Here is a 21,895-nt window from a genome sequence, read left to right as displayed (position 1 = left end):
TCCTAGGAAAGAATGTGCTGTGACAACTTGCCTGATGCCACCAGCCAAAAGCTATCTGTCTTTCTAATCTAAGCACTCAATGCCTTCTTCAAAAGTAGTCTATTGGGGAAAAAATAAACTAAGCAAAAAAAAAAAATCAAGCATACCATTTTACGACTTCAATAAATAACTCTCTTAAAATGTGGCTGAAACCATCCTTTAAATTTCTAAGGCCTTTCAACTTTACCTCCACAAATAAAATTGGGTATTATTATTTTTATGTACTGTGTGACTGCCAATATTCAACCTACAGAGAGCTTAAAATATTTTCTACCTGCTCATCAACAAATGAGCAAAAAAGAAGAGGTAAAATTACATCCTCGCACCCCTGATAAAGGCATTGGCCAGCATCACAGTAAGTAATACACTGCAGATACAGGCAGAGGAGCCTAGATTTCTGTCGCTTAACTTATCACCCACAACTCCATGTAATCTCATTTGTTTGTAAGTCAAAGCATTTTCAGTTGTCAGGATGGAAAGAGAAAAATCAGCTATACCAGTGAACCAAAAGTCTGGGATCTCCAAGTCTGGATTCCTTTTATTTTCTGGAGTAAAACCAGTACAAATTAAATCTGCTTGAGATTTGAGAAGTATTTAAAGATGAGACAATCCCCCCTCTGGGGCACCTGGACAATGCCTCTGGTTGCTTGGAGAGCGTGTGAATTTGGTCATGTGTGGTACTGGGAGCTGGGGTGGAGGGACATGCCAAAACTCCTTGTGTCTGTCTGGTGGGAAGAAGGAGCTGCCCTGCAGCTCTGCTACCCCAAGTAGGCTGCAGGACAACAGGCCTGGTGAGGAAGGGAACTCTCTTCTAGGTGGTAATTTTAAATCATGTCACCATTTTGGATCATTTCTTGCTTCTTCATTAAACAAAAGATGCCCCACAGACCCCCAAAACACTGCAAGCTTTAACTATAAATGCAAATGTGCCAGGTTCTCAGTCGGAGCAAAAGCGGCCTCATTCCAGGGCTGCAGAGGAGCTCTCCCCACTTACGCTGACAAAGAACCAGCTTCAGCTCTCTGGCAGTGCCAAGAGCACGGCAACTCCACCCCAAAATAAAGCTACATTACGTCAGAGAAGAGCCAAGAGGTAGCTATGCCTGCGCTACCCACCGGGGTAACAAAACCCAAATCACCTACCAGTTCATCTGCTGTCATTTCCTTCCAGCTATTTATTTGGCAGACTGTTAATAACAACACGCAGGGGATCAATAGCCAGTTAAAGCACGTTTTACTCTGCACACTACCCAAGGTGATTTGCATGTTTACAGGTAACACTGATCAAACAAAGTAGAAAGGTCACTCCCTGTCTTTAAGCAAATTCTTGGATCTTTTCTCCTCAATTACAAAAGCATGAAAGCCAAACGAGAAGATCCTATCTAGAGCACGTCCGTGCCTTCTAAGGGAGCCCATACAAGAGCATCAGATGGCAAACAGAAATAGCTGTGCTCCTGCACCCCGTCTCTTGCACGGGCACAGCGTTTTGCACCACTGCGCACACCTGTCTGCTGTGGGAGGAATTCCAGCAATCCCTTTTTATTTTTTTAAAAAAACCAAAACATTTCCTGCAGATCAGGTAAACCTTTCAGCGAGCACGTATTTCTGCCTCTCTCCCCAGCAATCGTGTAACCTGGCTTGTTTTTCCGTTCGTAAGACCTAGCGGCTATTGGTTGCACAGCTTATGCTTTAATTTCCAGAGCAAATGGACCACAGATGCTATGTCAATATAGACACGAGACAAATACAGCCGGTTGCCAGTTCGGGCTTTCCGCCAAGTGATGGAATCACCACTTGTGTTAACGTAAGCCCTCTGGCAATTCGTCACCCTGGCGCTACCCCAGATCCCTCCGACTTGACAGGCGGCTGCAGATTTTGATTGCTGCGCAGCAAATCTGGGGTCTGTCTCCTGGTCATGTCTCCTTGTTCGGCCACACAAGACTCAGAGGAGCAAAACTGTATTAATATTGGAAGGAGAAAAGAACAGTGGTTAATTAAAGCCAGGAATGTTGGTTGTTACTGTTTGTCACAGCACGTGGCCGTTCTCACTCTCCTGGCAATTCCCAGCAAAAGCCTCCCAAACTTGGGCTCCGAATGACTGGACACCTGAAAGTGTGACTGCCAAGCTCCAACCCTGTTGAACAAAAATTGCTTCTAATGTGTTAACTGTCTGGAAGAGACCCCAGAAGATGGGCAGATCAGCAAGCCTCCAGCGGCTCTCAAGCAGAAGCGATCAATGGCCAGCTCATATGCTCAGAGGACCACAATCAAATGTCATTATTTGTGAGGTTCTACTTGACTTCACATCCCCCTTGCAGAAAAGGCTTTATCGATCCCTCCACGTTGAGGAGAAGGGCAATCAGACAGACTGCAGCAGGAATAACCCCTTTGGCATTTTACATTAAAACAACAGGGTCTTCTGGCAGGCACCTACACCAATCATTTAAAGACACAGGAGCTCTCATGAAAAACCACTGAAGACTACTAACAAGATACTAAGCTGACAGCAGAAAGGTTGATGTTATCGGCCATTCTCCAATGAACCAAAGGGCGTTTTCCACATTTTTTTCTTAATTATTTTTTCCCCTTCTGGCATCACTGCTCTTGGAGGGCACAAGACTATTCTCTGCTGGACTGGAGAGAGGAAATTTCCTTTCCCTGCCAGCTCATACTCCTGCCTCCTCTACATCGCATTAAATTAGGCGATTCCTGAAGGACCTGCTGGCTACTCAGACAGATCCATAGAGTATAACCATTTTGCCCCCTTTCAGACCTCTCCTTCCAAACAAAGAGGATGAACTGTACCTCTCCCTTCAATCCAGAGAAGAAAATAACCCACAGCAATGCAGACTCTGGGCGTTCGTATTTTCGGAAGGGGAAGCTGTGCACCCAGCACCACGGCTGCGGGCCCCGGCAGCAAGAAAACAGAAACGCCAAGTTTGCGAGCATTTGGTAATGAACAGGCGTGACTTCCAGGCTAAAAGGATGGATGACGAGAGCAACAAGAACAGCATTTTACAGGACACGTCCAGTAAAAGTCCTGCGTGCCTTATGCCGTACAAGAGCGGGAGCTCCCAGGCGTATCCTTCGTTCTTACTTCTGCTCCAACACACAAGACATGGCTGTCTCTATCACTGCTGATTTTTGCTACAAGGAGAAAGGTGGTCAATGATGGTGGAAGAGCTTATGCTCTGATATCCACCAGTCTTTGAGCGACAGGGGCTCAGGTCTTGTGCAGGGTGAAGATTTCTCCCCCTCTACCAAACTACTTAAAAATCTTTACTATTTAAAAATATAAACACACTTTTCAAGTAAAGTGTCTTTTCATCTATCTCTGTCCCATTTATCACCTCTCAAATGCCAGGTATGTCAAACTATCTAAACTCGAGCCACTGATTTGAAAGGAGGTGGAAGCCAGGTAAAGAGACCCAAATAAGCATCCGATGCAGTCTACAGGAAAAACACTCCACGGAGAGCTCACTCCCACTTGCTTCTGTTGAGTGAGCCTTCCCTTCATGTTTTCAAGAGACTAACCAGTCAAGAATACAAGTTACCCACGTAATCAAGTTAAGCCAGCAGAAAAGACAGCATTAAGGTATCCTCCAGCGCCGAGAAAGACCTCAAGATTTAATGAGAGGAGTCGGACTAGAAAAAAATTGCTTGGGGGTTAAAAAACAAATAAATAAAAAAAATAGGAAGAACAGAACAGCACACTTCGTCGTCGTGAAGGATGACAAATGTTAATCACAGGCCATAAGGCAGAGGATGCAGACCGGTAGGGGCACGTTCATGTCCTGGGAGCCTAAGAGGACTGTACACCTGTGTACTGCTCGCGTGGGATCCTTCTAGTGTAAATATGCCAAGCGCCATATGGAGAGAAGCTTTCCTATCTCTGTTATGCTTTCCTAGGCTTTGCTTTCTGTAAGCTGCCTCTCTCTGGGACGTTTTTATTTGTATATACATATTTTATTACTGAACTAACTTATACCACATTCAAACACATAGCTTTCCAAGATAGAGGCCAAAATTGCACGCATTCTTTCTAGATAATCCTGGAAGTCATGGTAGTCCTAAACAGACCCAGGACATGCACCAATTTCATGTTTTCCAATATCCACATGAAAATGTGGTTCTGGCTGCTTTAACGGTATAATCTCATCTAAAAGTCAAAGAAAAATGCACCAAGTATGGATGAAAAACAGTGCACGTTTTCTGTACCAATGATTTCCCACACTGTCAATTACCAGGGAATTTTGAAAGTGAAAGCAGGTTGGGCTAAGATGTGCCATGTATCTGTCAAAATAATGAGATACTCAACTACCCATAAAACAAACCTCTTAAAAATTTGCAGACAGCTGTTTTTGACACACGTGGCCAACTTCAGACCTCTTTCAAATGGATGACATGCCAACCAGAGACATTTGTTTATTCCAGGCCTGAGTTTGGACCTTCAGACATAAAGAGTTTCATATTTGAACGTTTAATTGATCGTCACGTTGGATTCACGATAAGGCAAGGACTCATGCTAACGATCACGCAATGTTTAACAAGGCCCCATTAGCTGAAGTTCTACTGGGATGGCGAATCAAACAGCAAACCTGCCAGCAGTCGGAACTCCTAATGCTACATACACGCATGTACTTAAATACATTTTTCAAATGAAATTCGCAGACGAATCGGCCTTTTTGATTCTGGCAGCGTAACTCGTAACTGTAGCCCAATATCCATACAGCTGAGAACACCAGCCGCTGAAAAGAGGCAACTGTGTTGTAAGGTGAGATTACAAAACTCCAAAAACACGACTCAGAACTGTGGAACTGTTCCGCATTCTGATTTATTTCTATTTTTAAACTTGCAAGGCTTGTAATTAATGGCTCGAGGACATGAGGAGAATTGGAACAAATCTTAGCCTCGGCTTCCTCTGCATGTTGTTAATGGCTAGTCTGTCCACTAATGTGCTCCAATTTTACCCACATCAACCACATGTGATACAAGCTGCAGGAAAGCAAGTGAATTTTTAATCATCTCTCTGATGTACAGTATAATTGCTGACTTTTATCAGACAGTAGTTAAACAAAGACTTAGAAAGAAATAAATATTCCTTAATTGCACAACTGCCATTGCTCACAGTAGGAGAGCCTTTGAAATGAGTAACTGGTCCCCATTATCACGGCCACGCACATACTCAGACATGTACAAATAAGTTTAGATCAACGCGGAGGTTTGTTTATTTCCCAGCCAGGTATGCCAGTGTGTGTATGTGCTTATATCGCAGTGGAGAGCAATTATTCACGTGTGACTCTATCTTCCACGCGCACGGGAAAAGCGCGCCTCGAAGCCCATTCGCATACCCATACCCGCGAACGTAGAAGCTCCCAGTGCCTCTCACACAGGGAAAATCCTGCCACGTGTGATATATGGGTTTTACTCACACTCTAACCTAGACAAACACATTATCTCATTTTAGCTGCGTAGAATTAGCATCGAGACAGAGCGTGCGGTGCATTTCTGGAGCCAACTTTCCTTCTTAACTCCATGTAAAACAGAAACTTTGACTCCTGGAGCATTACAGTCTTAAAAAGACAAACGCACGTATTTACAGCCCTGAATGCAAATGACTCCCCCTTGGAGCTGATGTTTCCTTCTACCCCCAGGACATCCCAATGAAAGAAACCACGCACTTTTATATCCACAAATGTCATCAGCACTTATTTCTGCACCTGTGATGCCTGAGGACCCTCCGTAAGTTAAAAAAAAACAAACCAAAAAGACATTAAAAAATAAATCATACAAACAACCCCTCCCCAATACCAGCCTGCTGTCAAAATCGCTGAGAGCTGTGCCATAATGCGTTTAGTTCATGTCTAAAGGTATAATCAGCAAGGCACATGTGTGAACCTGCCATTCAAGAAATGCCCCAGAGTTTAGTACCCAAGTCTGAGGCACGAAAGATACAAAAGAAGAAAAATAATAGCGCTTAACATCCAATTGTGAGAAGATCAGCCAGGAAATTACAAAAGCTGTGCCTATCCGGCAAATAAAATGTAAAACATCTTATAGCGTGATACAGGCTCGCAAAAGTGCCGATAATAGATTAAACACATGTACTCTACTGTTTGCAACAACTGCTGCTCTTTCCACTGCGCGGTTCCTACAGCTTTCCTTTTCCCTTTCAAGACAAGAAAAAAAACCAAAACACCCATCCCTACCGCATTTAAATATTTCAGGGCACCAGGTCTTTCGTACCAGAAATTGTGAGATACGCGATCAGTTCGGCATCGGACTCCAGACTTTGTAAGGGTACACATGAAGCCTCAGAATTCAGCAGGGAAAGAAGCTTAATATTAAGGGGCATTAAGCGCCGATTCAAGGCAGCGCTTCTCAGAACAACTCGAATTTCGCTCATTTTCCTCTGCTTGTCTCTGGCTTCAGTAGAGGGGTGCTGTGACACCAGCCCCCTTAGCTTTTGCAGCAGATCTGGTAGCTCTTAAGAGGCTGTGAATAAAAGGCTGGCTTGCAAGTGCACAGCAACACTCCCCAGTTTAAAACTCTGCTTTAAAGGATAATTTTTCCCCAGGAGAATGAACGAGACCAAGGTGCAGGTCAGTGTCCTGTTACCTTGCTGTACTCCTCCCAGGAGTTGCTCCAGGTCCAGTAGTGAGCCTTGTAAAGCCCGACCCTCACCGCCATCATCTCGTTGCCACGATAATAGAATATGGGCCTGAGAAGGAGAGCAAAGCTGCATGAGAAACGCCAACGCGACGGGCCCAGGCAGCCACCGCCGCAGCAGCCTTGCTGATAAGGGAGACAAACACTTTAATGGCGCCTGACTTCCGATTCGGCTATCAGTCAGAAACAGGCTGCCTCCTAATAGTCTCCACTGCAAGGTTTTCAATTAACATTTTTTAAAGTGTTCATCAAGTTGAGAGCTCACAGGGCGCAAGAATGAAACATTATACAGCTTGGCTGCCAGTGATTGTTAATCCTTGAACTATCAGACCCTGTTATTTCCTACAGAGCGTGCCGATTTAAACACCAAATGTCTCAGAAGTGGCGCGTGTGTGTGCGCGGGGATTCACAGAATACGTGATGCTCAGCCCCTTTACAGCGGCACCAAGCTATGTGCCGTTAGTGGCACGTGGTCCGGGTGGCCGGGGGGACACCAGATGCTGGCCGGTTCTGGACAACATCTCAGAAAGACTCCATATGGAAAAACCTGGCAGCCAGACATGCTTTATTTTTAACTCCTGTCCATTCTCTTTCCCAACGTCTCACCTAAACATATCACTGAAAACTGCAGGTTTTTTTTCCTGGAGGTTTTCCTGATTAAAAATACATTTGAAAAATGCTCCTCGCTCGGAGCGTTTGGTCTGCAACCGTGTACATGCGCTGCCCTTCCCCTGGCCAGCCCAGCAATGTTCCTGTCGGTTTCCCCAATAACATGCTCTTGTTTTTTGAGGGAACAGTACAGAATTTTACTGAAACAGACTATCAGCAGGAGAGAAGTTGGATTTGTTGGTGCAGCTCATCACACAAGGACATCAGACTTAGTCAGCTCTTCCCTCCAGTTGTTCCAGGCTGCTGACAGGACCAGATCGTGAGGCTGTTTATTATTGTGGGTTGGGTACATACATCTTTGTCTTTCGTTCAGAGATGCCACTAGGCAAGAACTACTCACTCCGGTGATGCCACCTTGAAAAATCAGTCCCTCAATGCAAGATAAGATTAAAATATCCACGTATGAATGACAGGAGTGGCTTCTGATTTCTTCTGTTTTAGAATTGTAGCCTCCCATGCTGGTTCCTTGCACAAACAATGAGCCCCTCTCCATTGTCACCGGGAACTGCCCGTGAACAAAGGGGGAGCGCTGCTGCCAGCAGAGCCCCCCCCGCACCCTTAACGCACCCGAAAGGCCGGTGCAGTAAAGGCTGCTTGAGAGGTCTGCCCAAGCACAGAACCTGGTCTAAACCAGTCCCATTCTCAAAATCCCAAAGCAATATGCCACAAAGTACGCCAGTCTCCTTTTTCCTTGTCATAAACACTCACTGTCGCACGAGGTATTATGTGCCCCTTTGACTGAAGGCGTGGGGGTTAGGTTTTTGCCTTTTTTAAAAAAAAAATACTTTCCATCTTTGAAAGAGGATTACAGCTTGTCCTCAAAATCCTGCTATTACTGATTTCTCTTTTCCTCATTTGCTTTTTCCTTTTTAAGCTTAAAAGAACGCAACAACTACATCTCCTGGAAAGTTTACGGGGGCTGTGGAAACCCTGGGCTGGTCAGGTCTGGGGAGGGGAAGAAGGGAAAAAAAGAAAAAAGAGAAGGAAAAAAAGCCACGATGCACCTCGAGTGACTGCGTTCATAACACAAACAGCTCCGAGGGGCATGGCTGCAATGGAATCCTCTTTTAAAACAACAACGAAGCTTTACCAACTTTCAGAAGTAAAGACAGGATAGGCTGTGTTTGAGGAATATGCAGTGGCTCAAGCCAGCCGCTGAGCTCTCAGGTGATACGGTACGTGTGCTTCTCGCATTAATGCCCACAAAAGCAGTTTTACAGAACAAAGCCTTATGTCCAACACAGTAAAGAAGTCAAACACGTTTTCCATGCGTTTCCTCGCTGTCTCACAGAGGAATACGTTTGCATTCAGATTTCCCAGGCTGCCGAATTCCTCATCAAAATCACAACTACAAGACCTCTCTCAGCCTCCAATCCTTCCAACAAGAGCGCCAAGGACATTTGCTGTCAGATCTTAGTGCCTGTACCCAACAGCTGACAGCACTCCTCGGTGCCCAGAAAGATCTGTGGCCTTTAACCCAAATCTATTCTTGCTAAAGCATCCACAGAAACAGGACCCTGAGAGGAGGTGGGCTTCCAGTTCATCTGCAGCAGCCCAGCCTTTACCTCCAACCTTTCCCAGGCTGGGGCTATAAAGACCCAGCATACTCTTGGATGTTTTTCCAGTAATAAATAATGTATTCTCCCCTACCCAGGCTATAGTTTTCAGGCCTTTATCTCCCCTATTGCCATATGTTGCTCCAGGGATCCCCACTAACCTCCTGACATTTTCATCTGTCCCCGGACTCCACTGTATGGCAACATGCCACACGTCACCAAATCCCACCTCTGCTTGCCCCACCAGGGAATCAGCACACAGCGAAAAGCCCTGGTGCCACCCCACCTCACCAGGCAAAGATGGGTCAGTTCAGTTTATAAAATATTTCTGTAAACTCCATTTTAAAAACAAACCAAAACTTGGCATCGCTTCAGTTTGGAGGCAAGGGTTGGAGCTCTGGGCTCATAACTAACCTGTCAATTAGCTTGCCCTGCAAGATGGTAGGTAAAAGGTCGATGCCGTCAATCTGTCTGTCACCGGGAGGCTGCAGTCCCGCCAGGGAGAGGCTGGTGGTGAAGAGATCCATCACGTTGCCCAGCTGATGACTGACCTGAAAAATAACAGAAACGCATTTGCAAAAAGACCTTTGGTAAAAGCTCAAACGAAACAGGCTTGTTTCCACCAAAGCAGGAGAATTGCTTCCTGAACCTCCTCCTCTGCTAAGCATCTTGTGAGAACATCTCCCTTTACGGTGCTGCAGTCACCAGCAAACCTCCCATTAAAATAATAAAGGAGGTGATCTGTAATTCTCCACTTCCAGGGAGCATCTGCATTTTGGATCATTTTTTCATCTTCCTCTCTTTCTTCTCACTTCTCTTTATGCATCTACTTTCTAGGAGCACGTTTTCACAGAGTTCAACTTAATTTAGCAAATTCCAAGTCATTTGTGGATTGAAAAATCAGCATTTATACTAAGAAAAAAAAAAATTCCTTGATTTGTTCCCTCTCCAGGTCGTCTCTGGAGCCCAGAATACCCTGAGAGAGTTCCCAAAAAGCACAGGGATAGATGGATAATAACAAAGAGAGCCGGATGACTTCATCTGCAAACCATTTCCAACAATTCAAGAACTGTAAAGTTGTGGTATTTTTAGTATATATTTTAATAAGGGAGAAAAACATCTGGTTTTGGCTTCAATGGAGATGTACAAGCTTTTTTACCCCCTTTGCTTTTTTTTCCCCCCTCTCTCTCTCCTTTCTTAATTGGAAGCCATACTTATCTCTCTAGTCTCAATTATCTATATTTTTAAAATCTAAAAAGTCTGTTCTGAGTGCTTCTTTCTGAATCTTTGCTCCCATCCTCTTTGTGGTACGCGACAGTTATCTGCTGTAGGATGTTTAATCAGCCAGCGACACACTAAAGCGAAGCAGATACGTTCAAATCAAGAGCAAGGCTGTTTTGCACCAGGATGCACCAGCACAAGATGCAACATGAAAAGAGCCTTTCCAGCCGTACCACTTGTTCGGAGACAAGAAGCCATCTGATAGAAGCCCACATCTGTAAGTACAGAAGCACTTTCTGACTGAAATCCAAGCCCTAGCAGCAGCCTTGCGAGTGTCAGTGTGAACATGACAATGCTGGGACTATCAAAGACTTTTTATCTCCGAATCCTCTTTCCAAGCACAAACAGACCCCCAGCCTGTAAAGCTGACACTAATTATTTAAATACGACCATAAATGATGACATGAAAAATGATGTTTTGCGAGATGCTGTCTCTAAAAAAACAAAAAATGGAAGGGAAAATGCTGTTTTTGCTGGGACTGGGCTGAAAAAAGTGAAGAGTTGAAGAATTAACATGTTTAAAAAAAAAAACCTGGTGAAAGCAACATGCAGGGGACTGATTACAAGTCTAACGTGACAATATCGCATTACTTGATTACAGTAATTTCAAAATGTCATGTCTTTCTTTAATCAAAAGGCGTTGGCAGGAACACATAATATTAAAGCTGCATGCAAGAATACTTCCACAATTCTGAAGAAGAAATCAAAGTGCAAAGCTCCAAGCACAAGAGGAAGCCTGACCAGGGAAACCCTTGCCCAAGAAAGCAGTTGGATCAGTTGACCAGGATCAATTGATCTTGCAGGTCTCGGGCGTTTGAGGTTAAGCCTTGTTCATGGACATCGCTGCAGCAGGCAGCCTGAAAGAGGGCGCGCTCTGTCCTTGTAGGCAGGGACAGACAGATGAGCCCACAAATCCCTCACAAAAAGCAGGTGTATACATGAAGTTCCCGTTCTGCATGGAGAAAAGAACGGGGATCTTCTGATACACGGCTGTGGGGAAGGAAACAGAACCGAGCCTTCCGATGGGGCCACCCTGCTTCTTGCTCTCCCCGCGGCCGTTTGGCAAAGGTGGACCATTGGGGAGAACCTAAGCTGGCCGTGTCATCCACGAGGTTAACTGTGGCAGACAGCGCTGCATCCTCCTTGGACCCTCCCCTTGCACAGGCTCTCCTCTGGTCTCAGGGGTGCACTCAAAAAGGACTGACATTAATTAAAAACAGTACACAGGCGCTCAAAACAAAAAGAACCAACCCCCAGCCCAAGCCATCAGCTCACAGGTTACAGAGCTGGACAGCCTCGTGAACCACCGGTGCTGGGAACGCTACACTCCCTCTGAAGCCAAAGGGGATTACAAGTGCTCAGCATCTCAGCAAAGATGCTCAGTCCCTCGCAGGCTCATCTGCCGGCTAATTCACCCCGAGCGTGCCTTCGGAGAGCTGCGGGGTCAGCGGAACACCATACGCAGCACTTAAGAGTCTAATAAAGGGGAGATCTGGCACACGCCTGCTCTCTGACGGCTGCTGCGTCAGGAGCAGGCGAGCAAACTAGTGTCTGAGACTTTTTGTAATTAGCCCTCTCACAATTTATAAGGCAAATCCAAAAGTCATTTTTCTTGTTGTCGCTCCATTCCCTCGCCTCAATCTTCTGATAACAGGCAGCGAGAGGCAATCGCTGACCTGAGACTCGTGCCTCTAATATCACCTAATTCGTACATCGCCTTGTGACAATCCTGTGGGGCCACCATGGTCTTCTTGTACTGGCCCTTATTAACCATAACCAGATGTAGATGACTCTCTTTAATCATCCAATTACGTTTCTGGTCTCAGACAACATTCTTCCGTGAAGCAGAGAAAACTTCTTAAGGAAATTAAATGCCCGTGCCAGAGCCACTTGGATTTATCTGTGCTCTGCAGCACCACATTGAAGAAAGGGGGGGGAAAAAAAGGTTAATATTTATAAAAAAAACTTTGAAGTATTTTCAGAGAAAAATAAAAAAATTACCATTTTCTCCTGTCAACAGCGCTCTTTCATTCTAGTTGCTTTTCCCTTTTTTTTTTTTTTTAAAAGAAAAGAAAAAGAAAAATCCAGAGAGGGCAACAGCCCAGAGAAAATAAATAATATATAAAAAAGAGTGAGATCAGATATTGCTCGTATCAGTGAGAAACAGCCGGTATTACGCACGTAAAGGCGGATTTTTTTCCCCCCTTCTTCCCCCCCTTCTTTTTAATAAACTCTCAGTATACACATAACGTCTTTAAGAAAATGAAATCCTTTTGCTGTGGGCCACGTCGCTAGAAGAAATAGTCACCACTGCTGTTATCAGTGCTTTCAAGCTTTAACTCTGAATCAAAGGCGACAATTAATAAAGTCGCCCCCGCCAGGAATGGAAAGGAGGAAAGCTAAATATTTGAAACTGGGTGAACAAATGTCAGGGTGTTTTTAAATAAAATCCTTTTACAGTTATCACAGCGAGCAGACCTGATATCCCTGTCTAATTCAATTTCAATTTGCGCCCCATGGGAGATAGCGAAGAAAAGGTTGCAATGCTGTCTTTGGGTTGATATGTTCTTTTCTCCTTCAGGAAGCAGGCACGAGAGAGGAAGGGGAGGAGGGTGAGGGAAGAGAGGAGGACGATTCAAATACCAACAGAATATGATTTCCTCCCCCCCCCCCACCCCCCAGCTGGATCCTTCCAGAAGACAGATGTGATGTGGGGAATGTTGAAATGCTGATTTGTTGTGAATTCACCTGGAAAACGTAGCTGAGGAGGAAACTGCAGAAAGGCTGTTTGTGTATGAATACATATTCCTGATGGGGGACCAGAATTAACTGAATGTTGATGCCAAGAGCAACGCGTACTCCCGAGGTATCCCTCTCCCCCCGAAAACTGCAGATCAGCCAACTGCACCAATTATCCTAACCTCTACCAACATCCTGTCAAGTGTTCCCAATCCTGTCACCTGACTTGTTTAAATAAAAAGATTTCTTTAAGCAAACAAACGTACCCTTTAATAGAAACAAAACCCCCCAATCCTACGTATCAGTAAGATACTAACAAACTGCCAGATCCCACCAGCGGGATGAGCCTTCCACCCAAGAACTGGATTTCACTGGCCAGAGCCACCAGGCCTCTTTTTCTGGCTGAAGTTGTGCCAGCTGAGGTGGTTGCTGCCCCCCCGCCTGCTCCTCAAAACATCCACGGCTGGAAAGGAACGACCGTTGCACTGGGAGCGACCCCAGCACAGGAAGGAGGAGTTGACCCTTCAGCTTGGTACTCCCAAGAAGCTCATTGCTTCCACACTGGTCCAGGGCTCCCAAGCCTTTATTTCCTTCAACTCTTTTGAAAAGAAAGAGCAATGAGGGACTTTGAACCAGCTTTCCCACATTTTACAGATTCTCGGACTACGCAGGACTTAGGCTGACTAGTTTAAACTCACAATCAAGATGTTGAAGCTACAGACTCCATAAGATAGAGAAAAGCCACCAAAAATGTACTAGCGAACGTGTCTCCTCACTATGTGAGTAATTCAGGCAATTTCGAAGCAATAACTACAGGCGCCCCACAGGCCAACGTAGTGTGAGCTGTATTACACAGAAGCAATGCCAAACCTCTCACCTGTGGTCAGTGCTGCTGTGGGTACCAGTGCTGGAGCCTCGACGGCAAGAATACAAGCAGAAAAGACATATAAGTAGCTATCACATATTTACTTATCAGTAGCATCATACGGGGGTCTAACTCAGAGCAAAGCAGCACATCCTGGGGACAGTTTAGGACAGGCTTCTCAAGGTACCCGAGCAGAGCCCAGGAGGACATCTGGGAGCATAACACCTGCACGTGCAGACATCTGGCAGGCAGCATCGCGAATTGGAGCCCAGGATAGGAAGGATTTAAAGTTAAGCGCGTGCTTAAGTGCCAAGGATGATACCAGCCGTGGTGGAGGAGGGACACCCAGGCGCATACCTGCTCAGTGAGCCTTAAGCACACTCTCCAGCTCGCTGAGCATGGGCTCGCGATAGCGCGGCATCGGTCAGCCCGCCCACCTGTGCAAAGGTGTTAACTCTGCACAGAAATGACTGTTCACAGGAATTCAAACAGCAGCTTCAGCTGCTGCCTCAGGCAGGAAGCCATGCATCACACCGGGCTACCGAGAACGTGTTGCACCACAGAAAGCTTCGCTGCTGCAAAAGACTACCTGCGAGAGGGGCACCGGCCACTTACAGAGAGAAAATAAGCAGGCACAATGATTTCTCTCTGCTCATGTTCCTAATTATCCTCAGAGTTACTACAACGGAAAGAATTTTTCAATTTGGTATTTATTTGTCCCCGTTTATAATGCATGTTTACTTTTAGCACATTATTCAGTTTGGACATGGAAAACAAAACAGTCAGCTTCAGTTTCATGTTCTCGTATGCTAGCCCAAGGCTGTTGTACTTGGCTTGTAAAAGCTTTATGGAAATGTTTAAATTTAAACAAAAAAGATTGTTTTCATTTCAAATTAAAAAAATAATAAAACATCCCTAGTAGGTTTTGTGAACTCCTTAAAAAATGATGAAACAAAACTACCCTCCTGCCCTCAGCTGCAGATCTAAGCTATCTGATGGCTTCCTCCTAAATGTAAATGATAAATTATCCTTATCCTGACTCAATTAAACCACTGAAAAGGAATGCAACTTAGAAAAAGGTTTTATTTATGAATAGTTTGCAGTCTTAAGCACAGCGTCCAGTTAAGGAAGTATCACTTTCTTCAGGGATGAGAGATACTCACAGAGGGGTAAGAATCCGTAATTATTTACTGTGAACCCTGCCTGCAGAAGAATTGATTGCATCTTTCTTTAATGAGAACGGGGACAGGAGAGGCTGGTAGTGCCACCAGAGGATTATTTTGAAGTGATCATGTCTGAATTTGTGTACAGGCAGGGAGGAGCACTAGTCTGGTATCGAGACCTCCCCGAGTGGAGCTTTTATCGAACACCAAAGCGAGAGCCGCGAGGGCCAAATCACTTGACAGTTCAGGGCACAGGCAGTGCGTGAGTGCAGCGCGCTCCTGCTCTAGGCTGGGACGCACACTAGCCAGGCATCTCTATTCTCCAATTTGTTCAAACGTGTAACCCACTAAAAACACTGCGCTCCGAAAGATTAAAGGGTTCAGATAAAGGAGGAAGACAAAAAGACCAAACCGCTTGGTGCTTAAAAGCGTTGATCACAGACACTCGCGATGCAAATTTGCAATAAGGAACAGGAACGGCACCCTCCTCTAGGGGCAGCACTCAGCTCCTCATTAGACAAGCATCTGGACTGGCACGGTGGGCGTGTTAAGTCTGATCCAAAGCCCACTGACTCCACGAAGAACCACTCCATTCACTTCAGTCCACCTAAGACCGATCAGAATTGTTCAGAGCAGACACTCACCCCTCCTGCAGGTATATGTCCGGGCCACCAAGCAATAGCTGGCTCTCTCATGCCACCTTCAAAGGTGGTTTGTTTGCCACAAAGAAAACGGCCATTGCTTCCTCCTAGAGAGGGAAAAGAAGCCATAAAAACCAGGATATGCCAATACCGTATTTCAAAGGGACACTGTCAACTAGGAAGTTTTTAGGCTAGTTTTAAATGAATTTTCATTTCTGCATGAATGCTTCTTCAAATAACATGTCCAGAGTTGTTTTGGATTGGGGTTTTTTTTGTTGTTTGGTCATTGTATTCCTTTTTTTTTTTTAAATACCCCTTTATGATGAAATTTTAGGAGAATCTTTTCAGGTCAGGGAGAAAGCGACAGTTAAACTCAACCTGCTATCAACCAAACAAAGGAAAAAAAAGAAAATAAAACTAAATAAACAGAAAATATTTTGCTAGTGTTTTCCTTCCCTTTAAGGACGTTAACTGCTGTTTGTAACTAAAGGAAATCTGACACTTTCAGGCAGAAATAGTATTTTTTCCCCATAATCCTTTTAAAGTAGCCGAGCAGTATTAGATGCAGATACCAGACTGAGAAAAATAAGCATGCATTCCCTGGATGCTCCCTCCCAGAGGTAGCAAGTGCTCTGCAGGAATGTCTGGGATTTCAACCCAGCCTCGTAGCAAAGCTCGCTGAGGAACAAACAGGGAGGTCTCCTGACTGATTCCAGGTCACACAAAGTCAAACACAGTGGTTCGGCTGAAATCAGGACTCGGGATACTCCCTGCTCTGTGGTCCAATAACCACAAGACAGCCTGCCTCCAAATAGAAGAGAGTGGGTTATAAAATCAATTTGCAATGACTCTGAGAGAAACAATCATTTAAACATTTAAACAAAAGAAAACTTGGGAAGTAACAAAAGTACTTTTTCTTCTTAATGTTTTTCATGAGAGCTTTAGAAGGAAGGACTCTTCAACTGTCTGTAATTACCCAGAAATATGCACTTGGCAGACAGAGAGTAAACACCCTGCTAAGTTACTGTGCCTGGTTCTAAATAAATGAAAAAAAAATTCATCCCCTGACAGTGGAGCACAAAGTGGAGATGCTCACAGGTGAGCCACCGCACTGGCTTAGGCCAACAGCCCCTTTAGCCAAGGATACCTCCTCCACGGTGGCCAGAGTGATGAACATAAGCTAACTCTAAACAGAAATGCTCTGCGTTTTGAGGCTCCTCCTAACTGCATGAAGGAAAACCCCACGTACAGGTCTCTTTCCCCCCTCTGAGACACGGAGATTTGATCTTTGATTTCACAACCCGAGCCCAGGCTTATTCATCTGAGACTCACCTTGTTTAGGAGCTGAAATGAGAGCAGCCCCATTATCAGAGGTGAAAAACACAAAAGTGTTCTCACTGATACCCAGCTTCTGAAGATGTTTTAGGATTTTTCCGATGCTATCATCAATTTCTCGCACGGCATCCCCGTATCTGAGGCAAAAGTAGATAGAAAACATGAAAGGCAGCAAAAGAGGAGTGGCACACAGCGTAATGCATCGTAATCGGCCACAATGCTTTTAGTGGATGTAATTTATACCCGTGCTGCAGAGGGAAATACTTCTTTTGTGCATCAGGTACTGTAATAAAGTTTTCCATTGTCACTGCAAAACCCATGTCTCCTACCTGCAGAGAGCAACCTCTCTTGGGTATTAAGAGTCAGAATTTATTCAGATGTGAGCCACTCTTGGACAGAGACCGGCAACTGATAGAAATTTAGGTATAAAGTTCCCAAACAGAGGCAAAACCACCTTGCCATAGACTTGAAGCGAATAACATAGCTTTGCTTAGGGATGCTGGTTTGTAACGGCACTCTCAGAAGCCAGGGTCACAATATCTACGGGGCTCTTTGCCTCCTGTAAATTGCATTTTTTCATGCATGCTCTTCTACTTGCTGGTCTGATTTACAGGCTTTTAAAACAGGCACTAATCATACAAAAGCCTTCCAAAAGATCATCTGTGCCACATACAGCACTTCATTACTCACACAACTGGCAAAGGAGCTCAGGCTCCCTCTTCTCCCCCATTTTAGTCACATGATCTTAATTTCAGATTACAGCAAAATCATTGAAAAACAACCCAAGCAAAGTCCTCACTAACTAACGTATTTCAGCACACACATACACTTTGGACAAATGATCCATATCCTTGGTTCTAATAAGCTTCACTTAGGTTTCCCGCAGCATGAGGTATTAATTAAAAAATCCCCAACAAAACCAACACCCACAAAACCAAGACTTACAGTCCTCTCTGACTAGTGCCCAGGAAATGTTTGGAGGCATAAACAGGAGCGTGGGTAGCATCAATTGCCCAGTATAAAAAGAACGGCTGCTGGCTGGCCTGCTGCTTGCTAATGAAATCGAGAGCTTCCTGTAAACAACAATAAAAATGAATTTAACGGAATCATCCTCTGCCACCTAAAACTCTCCAAAAAAAGAAACATGAAGTCACTGTGGCTTAAAAAACAGTATTAAAATAGATGTACCTGCAGGTAGATCTGAGTCAAGTTGGCTTCACCCGTCTTCAGATCAATTTTGAAATCTTCGTAATATCTTAAGGTAAAAAGAATCAGAGAAAAAAAAAATCCTAAGGAATATATAACACAAAAAGGCTTTTTTTCCCCCTTCACTTACTGCATAAGCGGGTGACAAACAGGTCACAGTTGCTACTCAGCAAACTCTCTTCAGATATTAAAAACAGTGTCACCATATTTTTTCTTCTGGGAGAAAGCAGTGACACAGCCGGATCCAAGCTTTGACGATGGCAAGTTTTAGGCAAACCTGAGCCACCGACCTTTCACTGTTATGCTCTGAGAACACGAGTGGTATGCTTACAGATCTCATGCCGCTACTCCTTCAATAGAGAGCTGCTTGATACATGAGTAAAATTTTCAGAAGTACACGACGACTTCCAGTGAGACAGAGCAATCCTGGAATCAGAACTTGGGCTGCTTTGAAAAATGTTATGTTTGAAGTATCTTTAGACACCAATTAAGCAAAGAGCCGGAGCGGGGCAGTCCTCAGGAGAATAACAGCAAGTGAAATGAGATGATGCCAGACTCAAAAGTAAATGGACAGGAATGACACAGACTGCAGACCTGGAGCGTAGGATGGTGTTATGCAAACAGACAAAAGGTTATTACCAACAGGAAGAGAAGGAATAGAGAGGTCTTTCAGTACGGAATGGAACCAGCCTCCAAGAGAAGTAGTGGAGTGAAATCATTACAGGAAGCCTTTAGGGCGCAACAGGATAAGCCAACATCTCTGGGAGGGAGGCACTGTAGAGCAGTCACATCCCTAGATGGTCCACACGCAACTTCCAGGTCGACCTTGGTGCTCAGACCTTTATTAACCCTCAGAGTCAAACATCTAGCTTCACATTTAACAAGCTTCAACGTTAAATTTAGACGGTAAGGCAGAGATGAGGAAGACAGGATTCCTACAAAAAGTGGTTTAGGAGTTTAGAATGAAGTTCAGCAGTCAACTACCCTGCCAAGTCTCCAACAAGCATCAATACCATGGAAGTAGGTCTGTATTATCTCAGCTTTGACTGGAAAAGTCAGAGTGGCACCATCACAACTGAGAAGCAGCAGGCACTGCCCAGGCAACAGTTAATGTATACCTCCCTGTTTCTGCCTGCCTTGTGTGTTTTCCCATAAGGCTTTCCCTTAATTCCATCTTAGCTCCAATGCAAACCTCCACCCAGGCCTTGTAAGGCTGGATGTTGGCCATCCCCAGACTGGAGGGCAAGTCCTGCTGAAAAGTATGAGGGCAAAGCAAGAGGTAAGATCCTGGCACAGGATGTTGTAGAGTCCAGAAATACCAATGGGTTTAGGAAAGAGGCAAGACTAATTTGTGGAAGTTAAGTCAGTGGCTATTAAAGAACTGGACACAACCTTCAGTTTAGGAAGGTGGACAACCATACAAGAGAAGAACCATTCCACGTGTCTGTTTTCTTATACCCTTTCTATGAGCACTCACTACCAGCGGTCATCGCAGAGCATAACGGATTAAACAGACCTCAGGCCTGACCCAGAAGGGCCATTCATGTGTTCCTGTAACCATTACAAGCACCTTTCCTGCACTGGCTTACTGCCGAACTGCAGGACAGTCAGGGCAATCTGTAGTAAGCCTCTCACGTCATATATGAGGCAGGATACTCCCCATGCCTGACACACCGTAGAACTCCTCTGTACAGGGTGGAGTACGTGTAGATCGCTGCCCATCCAACCAACCCCGAAACTCCGATTCCGAAGCAGCCCCTGGTTTTGCCGCCCCCTTTTCACTGAACCAGGTTTGCTACGCTAGCACTTATCTTCCAGCGCTGTAATGTCAGCGGCAAAAGCAAAGAAAATAATGTTACCAAGCAAGGAACTGAATTACCTGCCAATCATTTCCCAGTCCCTATACACAGGGATATTGGGGAGCGCTCTGTTATCAAAAGGTCCAAAGTGGCAGTTCGGGGATCCAAACCATTCATCAAAGCCATGCCTCAGGGGGTGGAACTGGGGCCTGTGACCCAGATGCCTAGGAACAAAAGGAACAGACGAGTTAAAATTCTACTGCAAAGAAGCAAATAATAATCTCACCAGAATGGCATGCAAGAAAACAATCTTTGCCTACGAAGAAAAACTTCAGGCATTTTAATCAAATCACTGCAGAGGATTGTCTTGATCTTTCTCATACTCGTTGCTGGCGCATCCGTGCGCACTCACTCCAATGATTACATATATCCCATTTTAGCCTACTGTCCAATCTTTGTTTTCCATTGTTTCCTTCTGTTGGTGTCTTCTCTCACGCTGTCTCAGTCATCTCTACTGATGGACTACACTGCCCAAAGCCACTGCAAAGACGCACATAATGTTTTACTTAAGGATTCTGATCTATGACAAGTCACTTTTATACCGCTAAGCTGTAAAAACACAAGGTAAAGCTCATGAAATGTACCATTATATCTGCATTCCCTTTACAGAGTATTCATGCTGCCAAAACGGTACAGAGAGACCTGAATGTAAATGAGAATGAGTTCTTTATGCTCACATGTGAATATAAAACACGTTTAGCTCCTCCTGATGTCAGCTCCATCCAACTATGCAGCTTGAAAATCTTCCATCCTTAACTTCAAGATGAAACTCCTCTCCAGTCTCCAACTTCTATACTGCAAGCTCTCCGTTTCCTCCATTTATACTGTCTTGAATATACAAAATCCCATCCTCTCCCAGTCTCTGAAGATCTTTGTAGCTTAACATTTATTTAATCGCTCCAGCTTCCACTCACAAGCCTGCATCTGCAAGCTGTCCATTTTGTGCCATCACCCTCTGCACACTTTCTGAACATAAGGGTCATAAAACGCGTTACCTGAAGTAAAACGATCCATGGTGTTATTCCGAGCTATTCCAAAATGAGTTATAACAGAAAATAATCATTGTTCCAGCTATGATTGTATCTTGGTGATGCAACTGAAACTGCAAGTCTGACCTGCAGGATTCGACCCCTTCCTCATTTACATACACAACAATACAAAGCTATTCCTGGCTGTGATTACCACAGGGGACATGAGAAAATATTTTGTTCTAAGAAAGCCCTAAGAGAACTTAGAACAGAGGAAGAGACTTGAAAAAGGTATCAAATAAATTCTGCACCCTCTCGCAACACAAAATCCAGAGAGATATTTAATGAAATGCAACAAATTCTGAACTGGTCATGGAAAATACTTGACTTGCAAACTTATAATCAAACTGTGGAACTTACTGTCAGAGGAGACCCTGAAAAGTTTTTAGAAGGGATGTTGAAAGGATATAAAAATCTTCTGCTGGAAGATGTAAAAATCTTTAAAAGCCTTAAAATTCTACGCGTGGGTAGGGTGAGACTCCAATTTAACTACTGTACTTTGCATTTCTTTACACCTTTCTAGGAAGCAGGTGGTGAGCACAAATGATAGAGGCTGCTGCTGTACAGGGTCACTCCCCAGTCCTGCCCAGGATAACAGCTCCCAGGCGCACACCGACAGCGCACTGCACGTTCGTACGGAGCCTGCTTCTTGCTAACAGCTGCTAGTCCTTCCAGATTTGCTGTTTTCCAAATAACTGCCTGGAACCAATCTCTATTTGCGTTGTTTATTTCTTTTCCCTGGGTATATGAATTTACATTTATTAGCACCGAACTGCATCTTATTGCATTCAGCCCACTGATCCGATTCTTCACGGCCACTCCGCTGTTTGGATTTGTAGTAATAAATA

At 44.6% G+C, this 21,895-nt stretch overlaps 1 protein-coding gene across 1 annotated transcript in view; it reads right to left on the bottom strand.

Annotated features, from left to right (window-relative positions):
* Positions 1-21,895, bottom strand: part of GALNS (galactosamine (N-acetyl)-6-sulfatase) — a 46,801-nt gene that overhangs the window by 16,847 nt on the left and 8,059 nt on the right. Inside the window, exons 5-11 of the mRNA XM_075101163.1 lie at positions 20,040-20,183; positions 18,143-18,209; positions 17,900-18,027; positions 16,952-17,091; positions 15,623-15,726; positions 9,345-9,481; positions 6,655-6,757 (exon numbers count right to left, since the gene is read on the bottom strand). Coding sequence (XP_074957264.1) covers positions 6,655-6,757; positions 9,345-9,481; positions 15,623-15,726; positions 16,952-17,091; positions 17,900-18,027; positions 18,143-18,209; positions 20,040-20,183 — 823 coding nt within the window. The remainder of the gene's footprint in view (positions 1-6,654; positions 6,758-9,344; positions 9,482-15,622; positions 15,727-16,951; positions 17,092-17,899; positions 18,028-18,142; positions 18,210-20,039; positions 20,184-21,895) is intronic.

Source organism: Phalacrocorax aristotelis, chromosome 8, assembly GCF_949628215.1.
Source record: "Phalacrocorax aristotelis chromosome 8, bGulAri2.1, whole genome shotgun sequence".
Classification (NCBI taxonomy): Eukaryota; Metazoa; Chordata; class Aves; order Suliformes; family Phalacrocoracidae; genus Phalacrocorax; species Phalacrocorax aristotelis.
The sequence above is the reverse complement of the archived record's forward strand: the minus strand, read 5'-3'. Positions and strand labels throughout refer to the sequence as shown.